The sequence below is a fragment of the Lactuca serriola genome, chromosome 7 (assembly GCF_051521515.1).
Source record: "Lactuca serriola cultivar US96UC23 chromosome 7, Lser_US96UC23_V15, whole genome shotgun sequence".
Classification (NCBI taxonomy): Eukaryota; Viridiplantae; Streptophyta; class Magnoliopsida; order Asterales; family Asteraceae; genus Lactuca; species Lactuca serriola.
In genome coordinates this window covers 20,019,631-20,036,657 of record NC_136414.1, presented here as the reverse complement: position 1 = coordinate 20,036,657, position 17,027 = coordinate 20,019,631, and the positions used below count along the sequence as shown (strand labels likewise).

Below are 17,027 nucleotides of genomic sequence, written 5' to 3'. Positions count from 1 at the left end.
AGATTGATTGTTTTACATGGAGATAGGTAATACCGAAAGGGGTATTCTTACAATGTGTTTCAAACTTCCCGTTAGTATAATCTCACCATGGCTAAATGAATCATTTGCTTGTGTAACGATGAGTTTGACTTCCAAATCTTGGGTACCTTGTGGGATTATGGTGAACCAAGGTGGATTTAATTCGACTGACACTCCATGGGGCGGCATCACCGCAGACACGTAGGTCTCCACCTTTTCTGCAACATTCTTGACTGTTCTTCTGACTAATTGTGATCCCTTGAGTGATGAAATGGTGACCGAAGGGACGTTTAGATCTGATGGTGCGTGGAAGGAGTGTGAGCATGGTTCCCCGATTACGGTTTTGATGAATTTCGGATCGGTGTTTGGAATCGAGCACAAGAAACTCGTATAGTCATCAAACCCTGTTTGATAATTAGGTTAGTACACGAATTCATAAAATGCATCGTAACATCTTCATACGTAAGTACCAAGATTTTGTATGCTTTAGTTATTGATTATCTTTCAAAGATGGTTTTAAAGCATTTAGGCAACAGATCCTATCACAACTCCATGATTAAGCGTCATGGTTAAGCTTCAGACGAGAACAGTATAAGGATGGGTGACCCCTGAGGCCTCATAAGTCATTTAATTAGGTTGCCTAAAGCATATAATATTTTGGTATATACGCGTGTGATGTTACATACAAAGTTAGGTTAAAAAAAATTCTAACATCACCTGATGTAAAAACGAGCCCTGGATCAAGAGCATTTGTGGCGCTAACAAGACCCGCACCATGATCAAAAGGCGTAGACCGATGCAGTTTATACATTTCTCGACCTTGGGCCATTATCGGTTCCCCTCGGTTATCATATGTAGTGGCGGTTGTTGCCATGGCGGAAGCAATCATCGATGGTGACCATGAAGGATATCGTTGCTTGATCAATGCCGCCACACCAGCAATGTGAGGCGTTGCCATACTTGTACCGGATACCAATCCAAAGTTACAACCCTCAAGCATCGGATTTTTCACGCTCATTGGGCTCCAAGCTGCCCAAATCAAATGGCCCGGAGCTAGAATATCTGGCTTTAACAAATCTATCGGGTCCCGTTTTTTGTCAATAACATTAGGCCCCCTCGAAGAAAATCTGCTCACAATCGGAGCTTTTGCGTTATACTTAGCAAGTCTACCTTCTCCTATAGCTGCTCGCCCGTGATAAGCAGTTGCAACTCCTTTATCATTTCTTTCGGTGTGCTTCTCGTAGTAATCCATTATCATCTGCAAAAATGACAACATATTTTCATTTATTTGTGTATTATTATATCATACTTTCAGTTCTTTATATTACATATTACTATCATATATTTCTTATTAAAACATTGTGTTTTCAAAGAGGAGCGTACATTGAAACTAATTGTCACGACAATCGGATATATTTTTCAAAATACAATACTGTTATACGAAGAAATAAATCTATGATGTTCTAATAAATAAATCAATGAAAGTACATTGCTATTTATACCTGTGTATCGTTAGCTTTTGGAATCAAGATTCCGGGAATAGAGAACGGATATGGCTCGGCTATGTAATCACCATATCTAGGATTAGCAACAAACACGAAACCTATGAACCCTAGGGCCCTCCCAGTGTTGGTAATGTCCGTTAGAGTTGAAGACCCGTTATTAAACCCTGTCGAAGACATGCATATCACAACACTTTGTCGTACGATTACGGGATCAAGTGCCTCAGGATGTTGACACTCTTCTATGTATTGTGCGGTCCTTGGAAAATCTCCATTTGCCAAGACTGCATCTTCAGCCAACACCAACTTATATTTTTGCAACCCTTCTTCAAAGTTTGGTCCTGTTAATCACAATAGTACAATTACCAAAAATAGATAAAACGGTTCTGTTAATTTGGACCGGGTAGTCTGTTCCAACAACCTCTAAGCTGACCCAAACAGCCTACCCAGTGAGGCGCCTCACTGGTAGCACAATGCAAACAAGGAGCCTAGTCCATATTCAAAGTGAAAACGCATGTGCTAAAAATTTGAACCATTGATCATTTATGTAAGCATACCCGATAATCCGATACCATTGAATCTCTGGCCATTTCCAAGAACAAGAGAGCTGGGGTAGGTTCTATCGGTGTCACATGAAGCCACACCTACGACCCATGGGCTGTATGAGAGCGTTGAGTATGAATCCGGACCATGGTTACCTGCAGCTTGAACCACAAAAACTCCGGCTTTGCGGGCGAACAACATAAAGATATCAAACATGCTTAACATAGTAATCGTTTTCTCTGGTGGTTCATCTGGCCCTATTGAAAGTGACAAGATATCAACTCCGTCTTTTATTGCCTGCATCATTACCAGTTTCTTAGTGAGCTGAAACACAAGGGCGATGTGGGGGTGGGGATGACCTTACTTGATCCATTGCTGCAATAACATCTGTTCTAGTTCCTATACTCGGATATATAGCCTTATAAACAGCAATTCTGTGTCAAAATGGTGTCACAAGTAAGTCAAATGTACAATGATATTAGCACAACATACAATGTTTGATTCATTACCGTGCACGTGGCGCCATCCCACTTGCTCTTCCATAGTAGGATCCTTTGACAACCACTGGAACTCCATGGTTACCAGCAGCAGTTGATGCTGTATGACTGAAAAAAAAAGAACCATTTTTAATTATCTTATGAAATATTTCATATTCAGTCCTTACATTTTCACCTCAGTCTCAATTATACCTTCCATGTCCAACCGAGTCATAGGGGGACAAGATATCGATTGATGCATTTAATTTGCCACTCGCTTGTGCTCCAGCTGCATAAAACCTAGCTGAAACTATCTTTCCATTACACGAATTCTTTGGAAAATGAGGTCCTTCATCACAGACCCCTGGGAACCGACTCCTGTTCTTTGGGTATCCGTCTTGAGGATCGTATGTGAAGCTCGGGTGATCAGGATTAATACCGGTGTCAACAAAACCGATAACAATCCCTTCACCTGCATTTCTATCACCTTCTTCGCTTGTCCAAATTCCTTGGGGTAACCCTAAAAAGTTAGGGGTGTAAGTTGTCATCATTTTCATTCCTCTATCTTTCTCTATGAACTTAACTCCGGGTGCATTCTTTAACTTCTTGGCCTATATGTGAAATGACAAAAAAAGGCATTGAAGATTAGAGGAATCAAGAATGAAATGGGATGGTTCATTTTATAGGAATGAAAAAGTTGTTTGTTTTGTTGGATGGATCATGGAATGGAATATTAGAGCATTCGTGAAGGAATATTGTGAATCTTTCCATTTTCTTTTAGTTGTTAGCTATTGTATATACACGTAACATAAAAACTCATAAGCAAATTTATTAAATTTCTACGGGCCAACCAAACTTGATTACCATGGAATGTAATGACTCGTTTTGTTACTATGTCCGACCTGTTCGTTCCACATTTCATTACGTCAACCAATCATGATGAAAAGCATAGAAATGGTATGAAAGAAAGGACCTGAGTAGGGGTAGTATGGACAGAAAAGCCATTGACAAGGTGTTTGTAACTATAAAGCTTGTTGTAAGCTCCTTCGTCTAACGTGGATTGTAGAAGTTGATCATGAAAGTCTTCCAAGTGCTTTGCGTGAGCCTTTAATACTTCACTGTACATATGCCAAAAATGTGACAATCAAGGTTCTAAATAGGCGTGAGGCGTGGCGTGGCGGCAAGGTCAAGCCTCAAGCTTAACGAGCCATGGCGAGCCATGACGTTTTTCAAAGCGTGATGTAAGGCGGCGATTTTGTATTAATTTAAAATTATATTACCATATAAATATAAATTTATATTAAATATAACAACTTTTTATAAGTGTTAGATCAATAACTAGTAACAAAAATTTAACGAAAACCACAATATTTGTATCTCTGATTAGAAAAGACATAACAAAGAGCAAAAAACTGTGTCTCAAACGAAAAAACACGCGCCATAACACGCCATAACGCGCCATATCACACCTTGTCACGCGCCACACCTAACAACAACGTTATAAGACTTTTCGTAACGGCGGAGCCACACCTCACGCCATGGCGCGCCTTGCGTGCCTTTTAGAACACTGTCCACAATGCATTGAACTCCATAGAGTTTAATGGATTGCCACATCATCTTTCTACAATCCATACAACTCTATAAATTTTTTTTCTTACAATGCATTAAACTCTACAAAGTTCAATAAAATTTTACAAAATGTAATTTATAGTAAATATTTAAGAATTAAAAACATTCATTTTTCCCATTGAAGAGTTCAATGACTATTGAACTCCAAATCCATTGAATGCCAAGGTGACATCTCATAATGGTAAAGTTTAATCCATTGAATGACACATATACTTGCCACCTCATTCAACACTCCCATTGAACTCACCATTGTGGATGCTCTTAGTTGCGTACAAACTTCGAATTGCTCTTAAATATACTCATACTAGTTCTTAAATATACTCATACTTATATACACGTAATATAAAAGTCTAAATATTTGAGAACTTTGAATTTATATGAAAATAAGAAAAAAATAATAAATTGTTATAATGAAAATGTTTTTTATCTTTTAAATTTAAACAAATAATTTAAATAAATAAACAAAAGAAATTAATAAGCTTTAATTTTGAGAATTTTAAAATTAAAAAGTAAATTCATTAATGAAAAATTGTAAATTAATAATTTAATTTTAATAGTAAATTATTTTTAGAAGTTAGACAATTATTGACATGTTTTAATTTTTGGTACTTAAAATTTTACCCGTGCTATCATTTTAAGATAATTATAATTCCAAAAGACCCACATATAAGGATGGGGGAGTTAAGCACCACCTCAGCCTCCCCCGTACCCATGTCAACGCCCAACCTTTGTAGAGGAGAGAGACTCGGTTGTGGGCTGCCGAGGAAGGCATATTTTTCTTCGCTTGCCAAGCTTTAGGAGAAGGTGCCCATGTCATGCCAAGCTCCACGTAGGAGATGTTGAACTCCTTGCCTCTCCACTCCACTCCCTCCCGCCTAAGTTAATTAGCTAAATGTGTTGTCTCTTATGATAGGGTGAGGGCTTTTGGCTTCCAGCTGCCCACCGCGACTCCCGTTTTGCTAGGATAGGGTGAGGGCTCGTGTTTGACGATGATACTATGCAACCCATTTTAGAATTGTGTTGCACACCCTTCTCCTACCATTGATTGAATCCATGTGGGTTTGAATTACTAGCGGCTACTCTGTATATCTCGACGATAACCTTGTCTCCTACTCATCCAAGAGACAAGCCAAATTTTCTCCTTCTAGTGGCGAGGGCGACTATAAATGTGTAGTTGATCTTGTTGCATAAACATATTGGCTTAGGAACCTGCTTCGCGAGCTTTACAATCCTCTTTCAAACGCCATCATTGTCTACCGCGACAATGTCATAATGATCTACCTTTTAACCAATCTCGTGCAACACCAACGTACGAAGTATATAGAAATTGACACCCATTTTGTACGAGATAAGGTCAACATTGCTCAAGTTTGAGTTCTTCATGCCCCATTTATCCTCTTCAGTGTGCTAACATCTTCACCAAAAGACTTCTTTCATCACTCTTCATCGATTTTAGATCCAGTTTGAGTATCTATTTCCCATCTCCTGCTCCAACTAGGGGCGTAACGTGGCGTAACCAGAATTTTATCTAAGGGTATGCCAAATAATATACAAAATATGAACGAGTGGCAAAATTCTTCAAACGATAACAAAATGTAACTATATATACATTCTCAACTAAATTGTTTATTTAAGTTGCACACAATATTGTTTTACATCATTAAAATAATCTTATACTATATATAAAACATATTAGTCATATCTTGAATTTTAAGAGGTACAAGATACAAAGCTTTTTGTACAAATCAATTATGCATAAAAAATCATTAATACTTACCAAAATTTTGAAGACTTGAATTAAGAATAAGGTTATTAAAAAATTAATTTGGAGCAAAATAACAATTTTAAAATACTAAATTAATCAATATAAGTTAATTTACATTTCTTAAACTAGATACAAATAATAATTAATTTACATCAAATGTATAAACATACAATATAAATATAAGTTCTAAAAATAAATATTTTAATTAAAAATGGTAACTTTTCTTATTACTTAATAACTAATAATAAAATCTAATAATTATTTTCCCGTAAGAAAACTATTCGCCAAAAAAACTATTTATCGCCGTTGCTTTGCGCGGGCACATATTTAGTCTAAAATGAAGTCTAATCGATATAGACAATAATTTATCCCCTTCTACTAATTTAATGTTTGAATGGAATAAGTCATATCACAACTCTAATTCCTTTTATTTAGCAAAAATCTAATTCCTTTTATTTAGCAAAAACATATATTGTACATACCATATATATGTAATCTTAATTTTGTGTGCGTGGACCAATGCCCACTCTTGCCTAATATTGGCTACGCCTTGGGTAGGCTTGCACAAAAAAACTGGTTCAAGAATGGTCACTGAATTGGTAAACTGGTTCATTAGAACCGGTCCACTATGAGCCAAACCGATTCAAGAACCGAACCGTCGGTTTGCACCCGTTCGAGATTTTAGACATTGAAACCGGTTTAATAACCGTGAACCGGTAGTCAAATTGATCGAACCGGTTTAGAACCGATTGAACCGGTATAACCAGTTTAGATAGGTTCCAGTTTTTTTATGACGGAACCGGTTTTAACCGAACCGGTTTTACCATTCAAGAATCGGAACTGAACCGGTTCGGTTTGAAAAAAACCGGTTTGTTCATCCTGCCCATGGGGACGTGTTAGTAGATATATTTAGTCCACTTGTCTTATCATATATTCTTGTTATATTATTGTATAGATAGGCCCAAAACTTGTATGTCATGTATATATCTATAGTTCATGTGATTGAATGAGATATATAAAATACTTCACACTAAGAAAACTAGATATTAGCATAAAAAATAGGGATATATTACTTAAAGTAATCACCGACTCAGATATAAAATTTACCTATCAAAATCTATTTTTTCGTCAGATTTGCGAGAAACTGTGCTGTCTTGAAAAAACGCAACCGGTGGACTGCCTTCCACCATCACCAAGTATATTTTCCGTTCTTCAGCAACACCAATGGCACAAAACAAAAATAAGAACACCAGTCGAAATTGCAAAGAAACTGTCATTGTTAATGCAAGGAGAGAGCTACAGGTTCCTATTGGTAGTAATGATAACAAACGAATAAATTAGTAACAATAATTTTAATGTTGAAAAAGCATGTTAATCAGCCGACGTTTTTTTATGTAACCGTTGCATTTGTTGGACCTTTTTGGTGGCTTATGATGATTAAAAACGTTTTACATGTTCATGTTTCTTGTGTCTTAATTTAAAGTTAATGATTTTTTTTTAATTAATAAACTTTTGTTTATTTATTTTAATTGAATATTTAATAAAATTGGAGGAATGAAATTTGATAGACATCAGGGCCGGTCCTGAGAAATTAAATATATTTAAAAATCCAGAATAAAAAAAATGGATCCTTATCATTATTATAAGTTTTATTTTTAAATAAGAAAAATATATAAAATATATATAAAAAATTAGGCATAGCTGCTCATTTTGCTTATTCTCAACGCCCCCGTGATAGAAATGTAGTTAACGTCTACCTATGACATGAAATAGTCAATTTAATAATAATAAAATAAAATAGTATGATAAAATTTACAAAAGCTAATTATATACTATTTTTTTTTGGAAATGATGAATATATATATATATATATATATATATATATATATATATATATATATATATATATATACACACGATTAATTGTAGACCAATTATTTTATTTATTTTAAAAAAATTATTAATAATTATTATTGAATTAAAGATAATTGAAAACACTAATACACCTGAAGAGAATATTGTTGCCAGTCTTTTCTGACAAATACTATTGTTAATCCATTTTGAAAAAATATTGTTGCTACTTCTCATATGTTCATACTATCTATTCATATCTGATATGAATGATACAAAGAATTGGTTTCCAACATTGTTTTTACGTGATTTTGTTTGAGAAAAATATAATAAAATGTTAATAATCAAAAAAACCATTGAGTAATTTATATATTACAAAAAAACATTAAACAGTAAAATCCAATAATCATCTTACTTCATTTCAGGTGCAACTAGATAACAACCAATTGGTGGAATACCGATAATGCCAAACTTTCTTGCACCTAGCTTGTAAACATTCTACCAATTTCACAACATGTTTAGACAATTGAGTTTTTAAGAATTCATCAACTGATTGGCTCCACGATTTGACTACCTTGTTTATCATCAACTTTGATTTTCCCAAAAAATTATCATCAATTTCAATTATTTCATAATTTTATAATCTAACAAACAATACAATTAGTTTATTTTGTAAAGGGAGTACAAATTTAAATTAGTTTGAAAGTAATCTATAAGTGTATGAGAGAACAAATTGATCTGATGCCCAGGGACATGGTTTGAAAACTCAAACCTTGAGTTAATACTTTAAGATTAATGTCTGCTTATTAATGAATGTTCCAGTCAAGTCTGGATAGACCAGTCAAGTTTGAGTTAATGTATTCAACAAATATTCAAGCCATAAATGAAAAATGAGAATTAAGATCAAAGTAAAGTTAATAAATGAAGAACAAAGAGAATGTTGTAAAGAGAGTGAAGTAAATGAAATATTGCAACAATTTGTCAGTCGATTTAACATTGAATGCTCCTATAAATAGGAGAATGAAGTACATGGTGCTAACCGATTACATACATAGGACTGGATAAAAGATTTACATCTGACACTCTGAATATCCGAGTTGACAAAAGATTGAGTCCTATGACTAGTTAAATCAAACAAAAGACAAATAAATTTTATGTATAAAGACAAAATACAGATTCTGGAACAACGAACTTTCCAGACACAAAGTCCATTCCGAAATGTCTTCACTCTCTTCCTTCATAACATCAACTTATCCTTAGGTTCAGACACAAATAGATTCCGGAGCAGACTTCTCTTCAGAACTACAACTGACTTCGGATTTAGGATTCACTCTCCGGTTCCAACAATCTCCCCCATAAGTGAACTTAGCAATCAAGTCAGCTTAGTTCGCTTCTTCTTTGATGAACGTGTAGGCTCGGAATAACCATTCTCGGACTTTGATGTACCAGGTAAACTGACTCACAAACTTTGCTTTCACTTGTTCAGAAGCTTCAGATTTGAAGCTTTACTGATGAATTTTTTGAGGGCTTTCGTTGGAACTAGGTTTTTGTCAAGGACTCGGAAAAAGTCCTTTTTATTAGTCTTCTTCGTCTTGTACACAAATCCTAGAACCGGATCATCAATAGGACCTTCTGCTAGTAGTTCAGTTTCCGGAAGCACATATTCAATCTTGGCAACAAAGTCTTTAGTTCCGAACATATGAGCTAACTCATAGTTGCATCGATAAAATTCCGCGACATAGTCCTTGAGAAAGCCTAAAGCTGCATGGTAAGCACCCCATGCTTATGTCATCTTTTTGAAGACTCCGAAGATGAGCAATAATGATAAGGACATCGTTCGGATTCATTGCAGGGAAATCAGCATCGGTGATGGTGCGGTATGCAGGTTTGTTCCGAATAATGTGATATCGAAACATTGGGCAGTTAAGTTCATACTTTACCAAAATTTTTCTTCCAAACCCAAAGATCTTTGTAATCCTCTTCCTTGTCCACACTTCCTTTTGAGGTTGTGCGTTCTTGGAGCAGAAGGTTTTCAATCTTTCACGCTCGGTCCGGATGATTAATTCTGGAGCATCATTTAGGTGGAGAGGGGCAAATTTTGTGTAGAATTTGTTGAATGGAGAGAGATCGAGGTAGATCGAGTTGTTCGGAATCAGATGTAGGGACATCATAGTACATAAAGGGTACTATGTCCGAATCACGGATAATGCCTTCACAACATAGTGGAAAGATACCACGCACCGGATCAGGATTATCTTTAAGAGTTTGGATCCGAATGTTGTCTTCCAATTCTTTGTTGATTTCTTCCTGAGACCATCCAAACTTTTGCTTTGGTGGAGGTCTGGATTCCGTGATAGGCTTCTTGCCTTTGTCTTTTCCTTTGCTTAGGACCGAGATCACATGCATCATGTTCTCGTCCACAATGATCTTGGGAGGGGAGGATGGAAGAGGTTCTTCCAGAATGTCGTCTGGGGTCCAGAGGGGAGAAACTTCATCTATTGGAGCAATTTTAGGCTCCGGAATTGGTGGCAACATAGAAGGAGTGGCTCAGAAGTCTTGAGCGGTGAGGAAAGTTTTGACCTTGGCCATTTGGATTCCTCTTTGAAGAACATCAGGAAAAGAAGATGGCCAAGAAACTGCAGAACATATTCCTTGCTCTTCCTCTGTGAGAACTTTAGCAGGAAACTTCCTAAGAGCAGGAATCCCAAGAACATCATTTTCAACAAACTCCTCTTCCTCACTTTCATCATCACCATCATTGTTTCCTAGAAGTCCGGAAAAAACTTGGACTTCATCATCGAAACTGATATCTTCATCTCGGAGTTGTAAATCTGAGGTAGTCTTCCAAGGTTGACTTGGACCTTCTCCCCTCTTGCATCGGTGGCCTTAGAAACCAGTGCAAGCATGAAGGACTCCTTTAGATCAGAAAACTTCTCATACACCTTTTGAAGACCGGTGTTGAGTTGACGAGTGAGAGCATCATAATTTTCGGAAGTGGGCGCTTAGGAGGAGAGATGATCAAATAGGTATCCAAGGATGGCAAGCATCTCATCAAACTTGCGATTTGGAACATCAACAAGGTTCCAAGTGGATCGGAGTAGTTTGATGAGCACTTGTTGTATGATCAAGTTCATCTCATATTTCTTCTTAATCTCCTTCTCTAGCCTCTGAATTTGCTTCTCATGACGAACATGAGTCTGCTTGATGAGATCATTGGTAGCAGCAACCAAGTCGTCATGGACTTTGAGCATTGTGGTGATTGTATCGAGATAGTGCTCAACAGAAGCATCATATTTCGCTTCAACTTCTTCGATTGAATGTTTGAGCCGGAGGGAGATCAGTTGATCTAGTTGGGCTTCTCGTTTAGCCACGGAAGGTCCGAACTGATTTGATAAGGACTGGAGAATGGCGTCTAGCTTGGAGTTCAGTCTGGAAACCTTTTCATCAATATTGGTGTCCTGCCCTGCTACAGAAGTTTCGAGAGAGGTGACCTTCGGCATTGTTTCTGACACATTGGTCTGAATATCCAAAAGGGCAAATGGATCAATGTGGTCTCCTGCGGAAGATCCGTTGTCAGAGCTGGAATGTTGAGGCTTATGTTTAATTATGAGATTCCGGATTGATTGGAGTGACAGAAGGACCGGGTTTGTTGGTAAATGTGTCATCATGGAGTTTTTGAGTCGATTCTGATTCATTCTGAGTAGAGGAGGAAGATCTGAAATCAAACGCATGCTTAGACGAAGATGGCTTGGAAAGAAGTTGAACAGAAGAAAACAAGTATGTGTCAGCAACATGTGCATCATCTTTGGTTAGCAATACTTCTTCGAAAATTCCATCATCCGAAGTAGAAGGATTTGAAGCATGGGGTGGAGTCTTAGGAGTTTCTCCGAAGGTAAACTGTAGATCAACTATTTCGTCTGAAGGGGAGACATAGGAAAAATTGCTTTGGATGGATCGCTTCTTCATTGCAATGAGAGTGGACTCCACTTGCGATCTGGTAAGCTCCGGATGCCGAGAGTGTGCCCTGTTCACAAAATCTTCTCATAATGGATCATTAACATCTGGTCGTCCTGTACCCTTACCGGGTATCAAATCTGTTGAGGCACCAGAGGTTGGAGGGACAACTCCAGCCTCTGAATGCTTAGGGTCCGGAACATGGGTTCCGAAGTGTGTGCGTGTGGAAGAAGTAGTGATAACAAAAGTGACAAGTGGGTTTGTTCCAAAGGGGGGGGGGGCAAGGAACTTTGTTCAACATCGACATCACCTTTTTTAGAAGGTGAAGGTGGATTATGTGAACACTCCCCGTGAGTGTGTGCTGGTGTTATTGAAACATCGAGGGGTACCTCAGATGAGTGGGTAGGAGGGGTCTTTGGAAGGCCAGAGTCAGTGTGAATGCCATGAGTTCCTTCATGTGGAGAGGAGGAACTGACTCTGGTTCTCTTTTTAGGCTTGACTTTGAAGGATAAGTCTTCCTTTTGGCAGACTTTTTAATTTTTCCTCCGGACATGGAAGGATTGGCCTCTTCCGAAGTGGGCTCAACTGAGACTGGGACATGTTGTGTTGGGTCAAACACAACCGAAGTCTCTAAGTGATGTTTCAAGTAAGGAGAGTTGGAAGGGATTATGGCCAACATATGGTCCGTAAGACGTCTAACCGGACCAAACGAAGATTGGTCTGGAACTCTATAATGCTTAGCAGTTTTAAAGGTTAGATATACCTCCTTCGGAAGGGTGCAAATCGGAATGGGTTTAGATATCTCATTTTAAAGCTCTTGAATTGTCAGGGCTCAAAACCTAGGGCTTGAAATTTCATTAGATATAGTACTTTCGGAAGATCCATTGCATAGCTGCGTCCGGAGTAGATGCTGTAAACCATATACAACCAATCTTTGCTCAGGGTGTCCATACCACCATGCTTTCCGGACAGCCCTCTAATGATGAAGTGAATCAACACAGTCCAAAGACCTGAAACCACTGACTTCTTGAAGTCCTTAGCCTTGTAGTCTTGATTGTAACCAATATGATTCAAGAACTGTTGGAATTCTTCAGGGGTTGGTTCCTGAACCTTGAATCCTTCAGGATTCTCATCGATACCAATAGCCTTGAGGAATGTTGACTTGTGGATGGGCACGATCCTATCACCTGTGATCTTAGTTTGGAGAACACCATTGTAGATTTTGATTCTTGTGAAAGCGGTGTGCAAGAGATTGAGGGGTAGAGAAGGATCTGGGATTTTGGTGAGTGGGATGGATGTGGGATGACTTGCGATGAACTCAATCATCACTCCGATGGGTTCATCAAAATCCAGAGGGTTCATCGAGAAAAGTTGTGTGGTGTCTCGAAGAAAAGGCTCAGATGACTGTGATGAGGATGATTCTTTCGAGGATTTCTTTTTTGTGACAGGTTTCTTGGGTGTGGAGGTGGTTGTAACAGGTTTTTGGAATGAAGATTGGGACGCCATTGATGAGCAGTTATGAGAGCTTCAAGAACACGAAGAACACAAAGGGTTTGGAAGTTTTGAGAGTATTTAAGCACGTAAAGAGGTAAAAGAGGGTTTTGTAGAGTATTTATAGGTAAGTGAAACGGGTCAGGTTAAGAAAAGTAATGATGAGGATCCGAAGATAAACCGGCTAGCATTTAATGAATAACCGTTTTTGGGAGTGAGTTGACTTGGGAAAGGAAAGGTAGGGAAGGCTTGTAGCTTAGAAAGGAAACCCCAAACAACGATTTGATGGTTGCTTTTGGAGAAGTGCGACCGTGGCATGAGTTTCAAGGAAGATAAGGATCCTCAAAAGTTACCGTTACAAGAAAAAAAACGTTTCATCTTATGGACTCTTGGGTTTCCGAATGATTGCTTCGGGACAGTTTGATATCTGGAGGGTAAAGAGTTGAGTTCCAGATTGTGGAAAATTGAAGAACTGGTCCGGAATGTGATCAGTCCAGGGTGAAGCTTTGAAATTCCGGAGTCAAAAATTATTTGTGATTCCGGAGTAAAGATTTTCTAAAAATCCGAAGTGAAAAGTTGAGAATTTCGAAATGGTTTTTGAATGTTCCGGAGGAAACTAAAAAATTCCGAAATATGGTTTGAGAGAGTTTCGGAAGATGGAGTATAATACCTTTTCGGATTTGAATTCTGGGACGAACTTATGAAGTGAATTCCGAGATGCAAAATGTGATTAATAGGACTATGTGGACTTTGAACAAAAAATAATCAGGATGAACTGTATAGCTTAAAACTCAAGTGATGATTATAAATAAAGACAAGTAAAATGATCCTATGTATTCCGAGAGAGAATAGTTCCGAGATGAAAAAAATATTTTTATGATCGGAACCAATTTTCTTTCGAATACTTCCTTCAAAGAGAACGAGTCTCTTGAAAGAACTGAGGATCTGGCGTCATCATACCCATCTTGTTCAGAAAACCATTGAATTTGGTTTCGTCTAACGCCTTAGTAAAGACATCAACAATCTCATCGTCAGATAGAAAAAAAATGAGTTCAATGTTATCATTTACAACATGATCTTTTATGAAATGGTAACTTATGTCAATGTGCTTTGTCATGGAGTGTTGAATTGGACTGTGTGAAATCGCAATGGCACTTTGAGAATCACAATAGATAGGAATGCGTTGAAAACGGTACCCATAATCCAAGAGTTGAGACTTCATCCATAGAACTTGAGAGGTACAGCTGGCAAAAACAATGTATTCAGCTTCGGCTGTAGAGAGTGCAATGCAGTTATGTTTCTTGGATGACGAGCTAACTAATCGACCACCTAAAAATTGACAACCTCCTGTGACAACCCGATATTTCAACTCTTTGTAATGACCTAAAAAGTCAAGTATTGTAACCACCTTTGAGTTAGTGAAATTAACTTTGATAATAAAATGTCCAAAAAGTATCTATTTAAATTCCTACTATGTTTAATGTCATTAAACCGTGTTCGTACGTAAAAAGAACGCCCAAATCCGACTTCGTATGTTGAAGTTATGATTTTTTTCGAGTTCGGCATAGCAACAGACAGCTAAAAACTCGAATTGGAGATCGAGCGACTTTTGGCCGGAATGACCTAAACGAGAATCGAAGGTCTCGACAATGGAAATTCAGCGGTAAAAAGTCTGGCAAAAACCGACGTCAGATAAAGAAGTTATGAATTTCTAAAGAAATTCCTTAATCACGACATTTTAAAAATAAATAATAAAAATAACTTCGAAATTTGCCGACGGAGTCTAAACGAAAGTTGTAGAGCGTAGTCTCACCTACGCGTGGATATAAAGACCGTCAAAAACGGAATCCGTATGAAGAAGATATGAATTTTAGAAGTTTATTAATTAAATTAAATATAAATTTAATTATAATTGTTTGGTATTATCCGAAGGGAGTCAGCAGATAGGGCCGAAGTACGCCCTGCGTACCCTCGTACGCCCCGCGTACTCAAGGGCTAGGCCTCGGATCGTCCACGTCCCGACCTATGCGAAGCTACCCCTTGTCTCATCCGAAATCCGAGGCAGTCGAGGACTCGGTCATGCATGACGTACGCGTACGCCCTGCGTACCCTCGTACGCCCCGCGTACCGAGGTGGTTCCAGCCCCTATAAAAGGGATGCGAGGGTTCCGAAGAAAGGGCTCCATTTCTCTCCTCTCTTGTGCGTTCTTGCCTCGTTTTCCGTTCCCATTCTAACCCGAAGCCCCAGTCATTTTGCTCAAGTCCCGAATGTCGTTTTTACTCCCGAGATTTCCGAGAATCCCGAGGAAATCCGTTTCCCGAGACGAAATTCTGCCCGGTTTCCATCTCGCTTTCTTCAAACTTTCAAGTGAGTTCATACCCCTTAATTAACCTTTTAAATGTTCTATAAATGCTTTTATAAGCTTTCAAAGGCGGGGGGGGGGGGGGGGTGGGGGGTACAAGTAAAGCACACGAGTTTCATCGTGTGTTATATAAAGAATTATTATATGCTTTTATTTAACCAAATCATATCTGATTTATAAACTTTATAGGGAACTCTCGTATATAAAATATGTTACAATAGCATTCCATCTTTTGAAATATAAGTTATTGTAATGCATGTATAAACTAAACATTTTCTTAGATTATATGTATATTTGTCTATCTTAGGCTCTACAAAAATCTATACTTTCATAACAAGTGATTCCTTTTCTAGGTATTTCTAAACAAACGAGACACACTTTTAGAAAACTATAATAGGTATAGTTTTATGAGGATGTTGCTAACTTTTACATACTAGAAATACGATTTTCAAAAAGTCACTTTCATATACAAGAACAAATGAAACATTTTAACACGTAAATCTGTTTTTATACCACGGTTTGTGAGACATTAACTTCACGTACGTTCGAGTACACATTTCAAGTCCTGTATTATATACCAGAATCCCTTGGAGGGGGAGCATGGTGTTTGTGTATAGATCTATACGGGCTTGACAACCCGCGCCTTGACTGTTAGCTACAATCCATCATTTGGGGTGACAAACGTCATAACATTCCAACGCCTGAAGAACGTTGCGTATAGGCATTTCGAGTCAATAGTATGGTTATAAAACTCACATGGGGTATTAAAAATACATTGATTTACGAGGTTTTCAAACACATTGGTTATTTTACACTTACATACATTTTTTTTAGAAACAAACATTGATCTTGAGAGAAGGCTTCTTTTATACTAGTAGAAAATATAGGATATTCTAGAAACAAACAAACAAAGACAAAACATTTCATTTCATACAAACATTGTCATTTAATACTTATGAAACTCACCAGCTTAAATGCTGATCTACTCTTTCAAAATTACTTGTATGTCCCAGGGATTCAGTAATTTCAGGTATCAATATGCTTTTGAAGAAGGGATGTTGCGGCGCCAGTTTAATCTCATATTTTGACATCATATTGTAATTGGTTTTGAACATGTAACTTTTGACAAATGTAAACTTTCAATTATATATATGATGGTTGTATTGCTTTCTTTACTATGTATTCATTTGTTACGTTACCACATGAAGTCATCCGCCCCCGAACGTTTCCGCCGTTCAGGTTTGGGGGTGTGTCAGATTGGTATCAGAGCAATGTTTATAGTGAACTAAGTATATCAAACCACATAAGATATACAAACTATAAATGCTTAAGGGACTAATACTCTCTGACAAAAAAATTTTCTTTTGTTTTTACGCTTAAGCAGCGTTACGTTTAACTTAAATTGTTAGTTCATTTAAGTACAAATACATGCATAC

The 17,027-nt window shown here is 37.5% G+C and overlaps 1 protein-coding gene across 1 annotated transcript; it reads right to left on the bottom strand.

Annotated features, from left to right (window-relative positions):
- Positions 1–6: 6 nt before the first annotated feature.
- ALE1 (PA-domain containing subtilase family protein) lies at positions 7–10,319 on the bottom strand. The gene is made up of 12 exons (XM_079011359.1): positions 10,019–10,319; positions 9,397–9,545; positions 8,200–8,282; positions 7,084–7,229; positions 3,513–3,670; positions 2,753–3,150; positions 2,573–2,668; positions 2,428–2,497; positions 2,078–2,360; positions 1,521–1,861; positions 736–1,276; positions 7–422 (listed from the first exon to the last, which is right to left on the bottom strand). The coding sequence occupies exons 1-12, from the start codon at positions 10,317–10,319 to the stop codon at positions 13–15; spliced, it is 2,976 nt and encodes a 991-aa protein (XP_078867485.1). The 3' UTR covers positions 7–12.
- Positions 10,320–17,027: the final 6,708 nt, after the last annotated feature.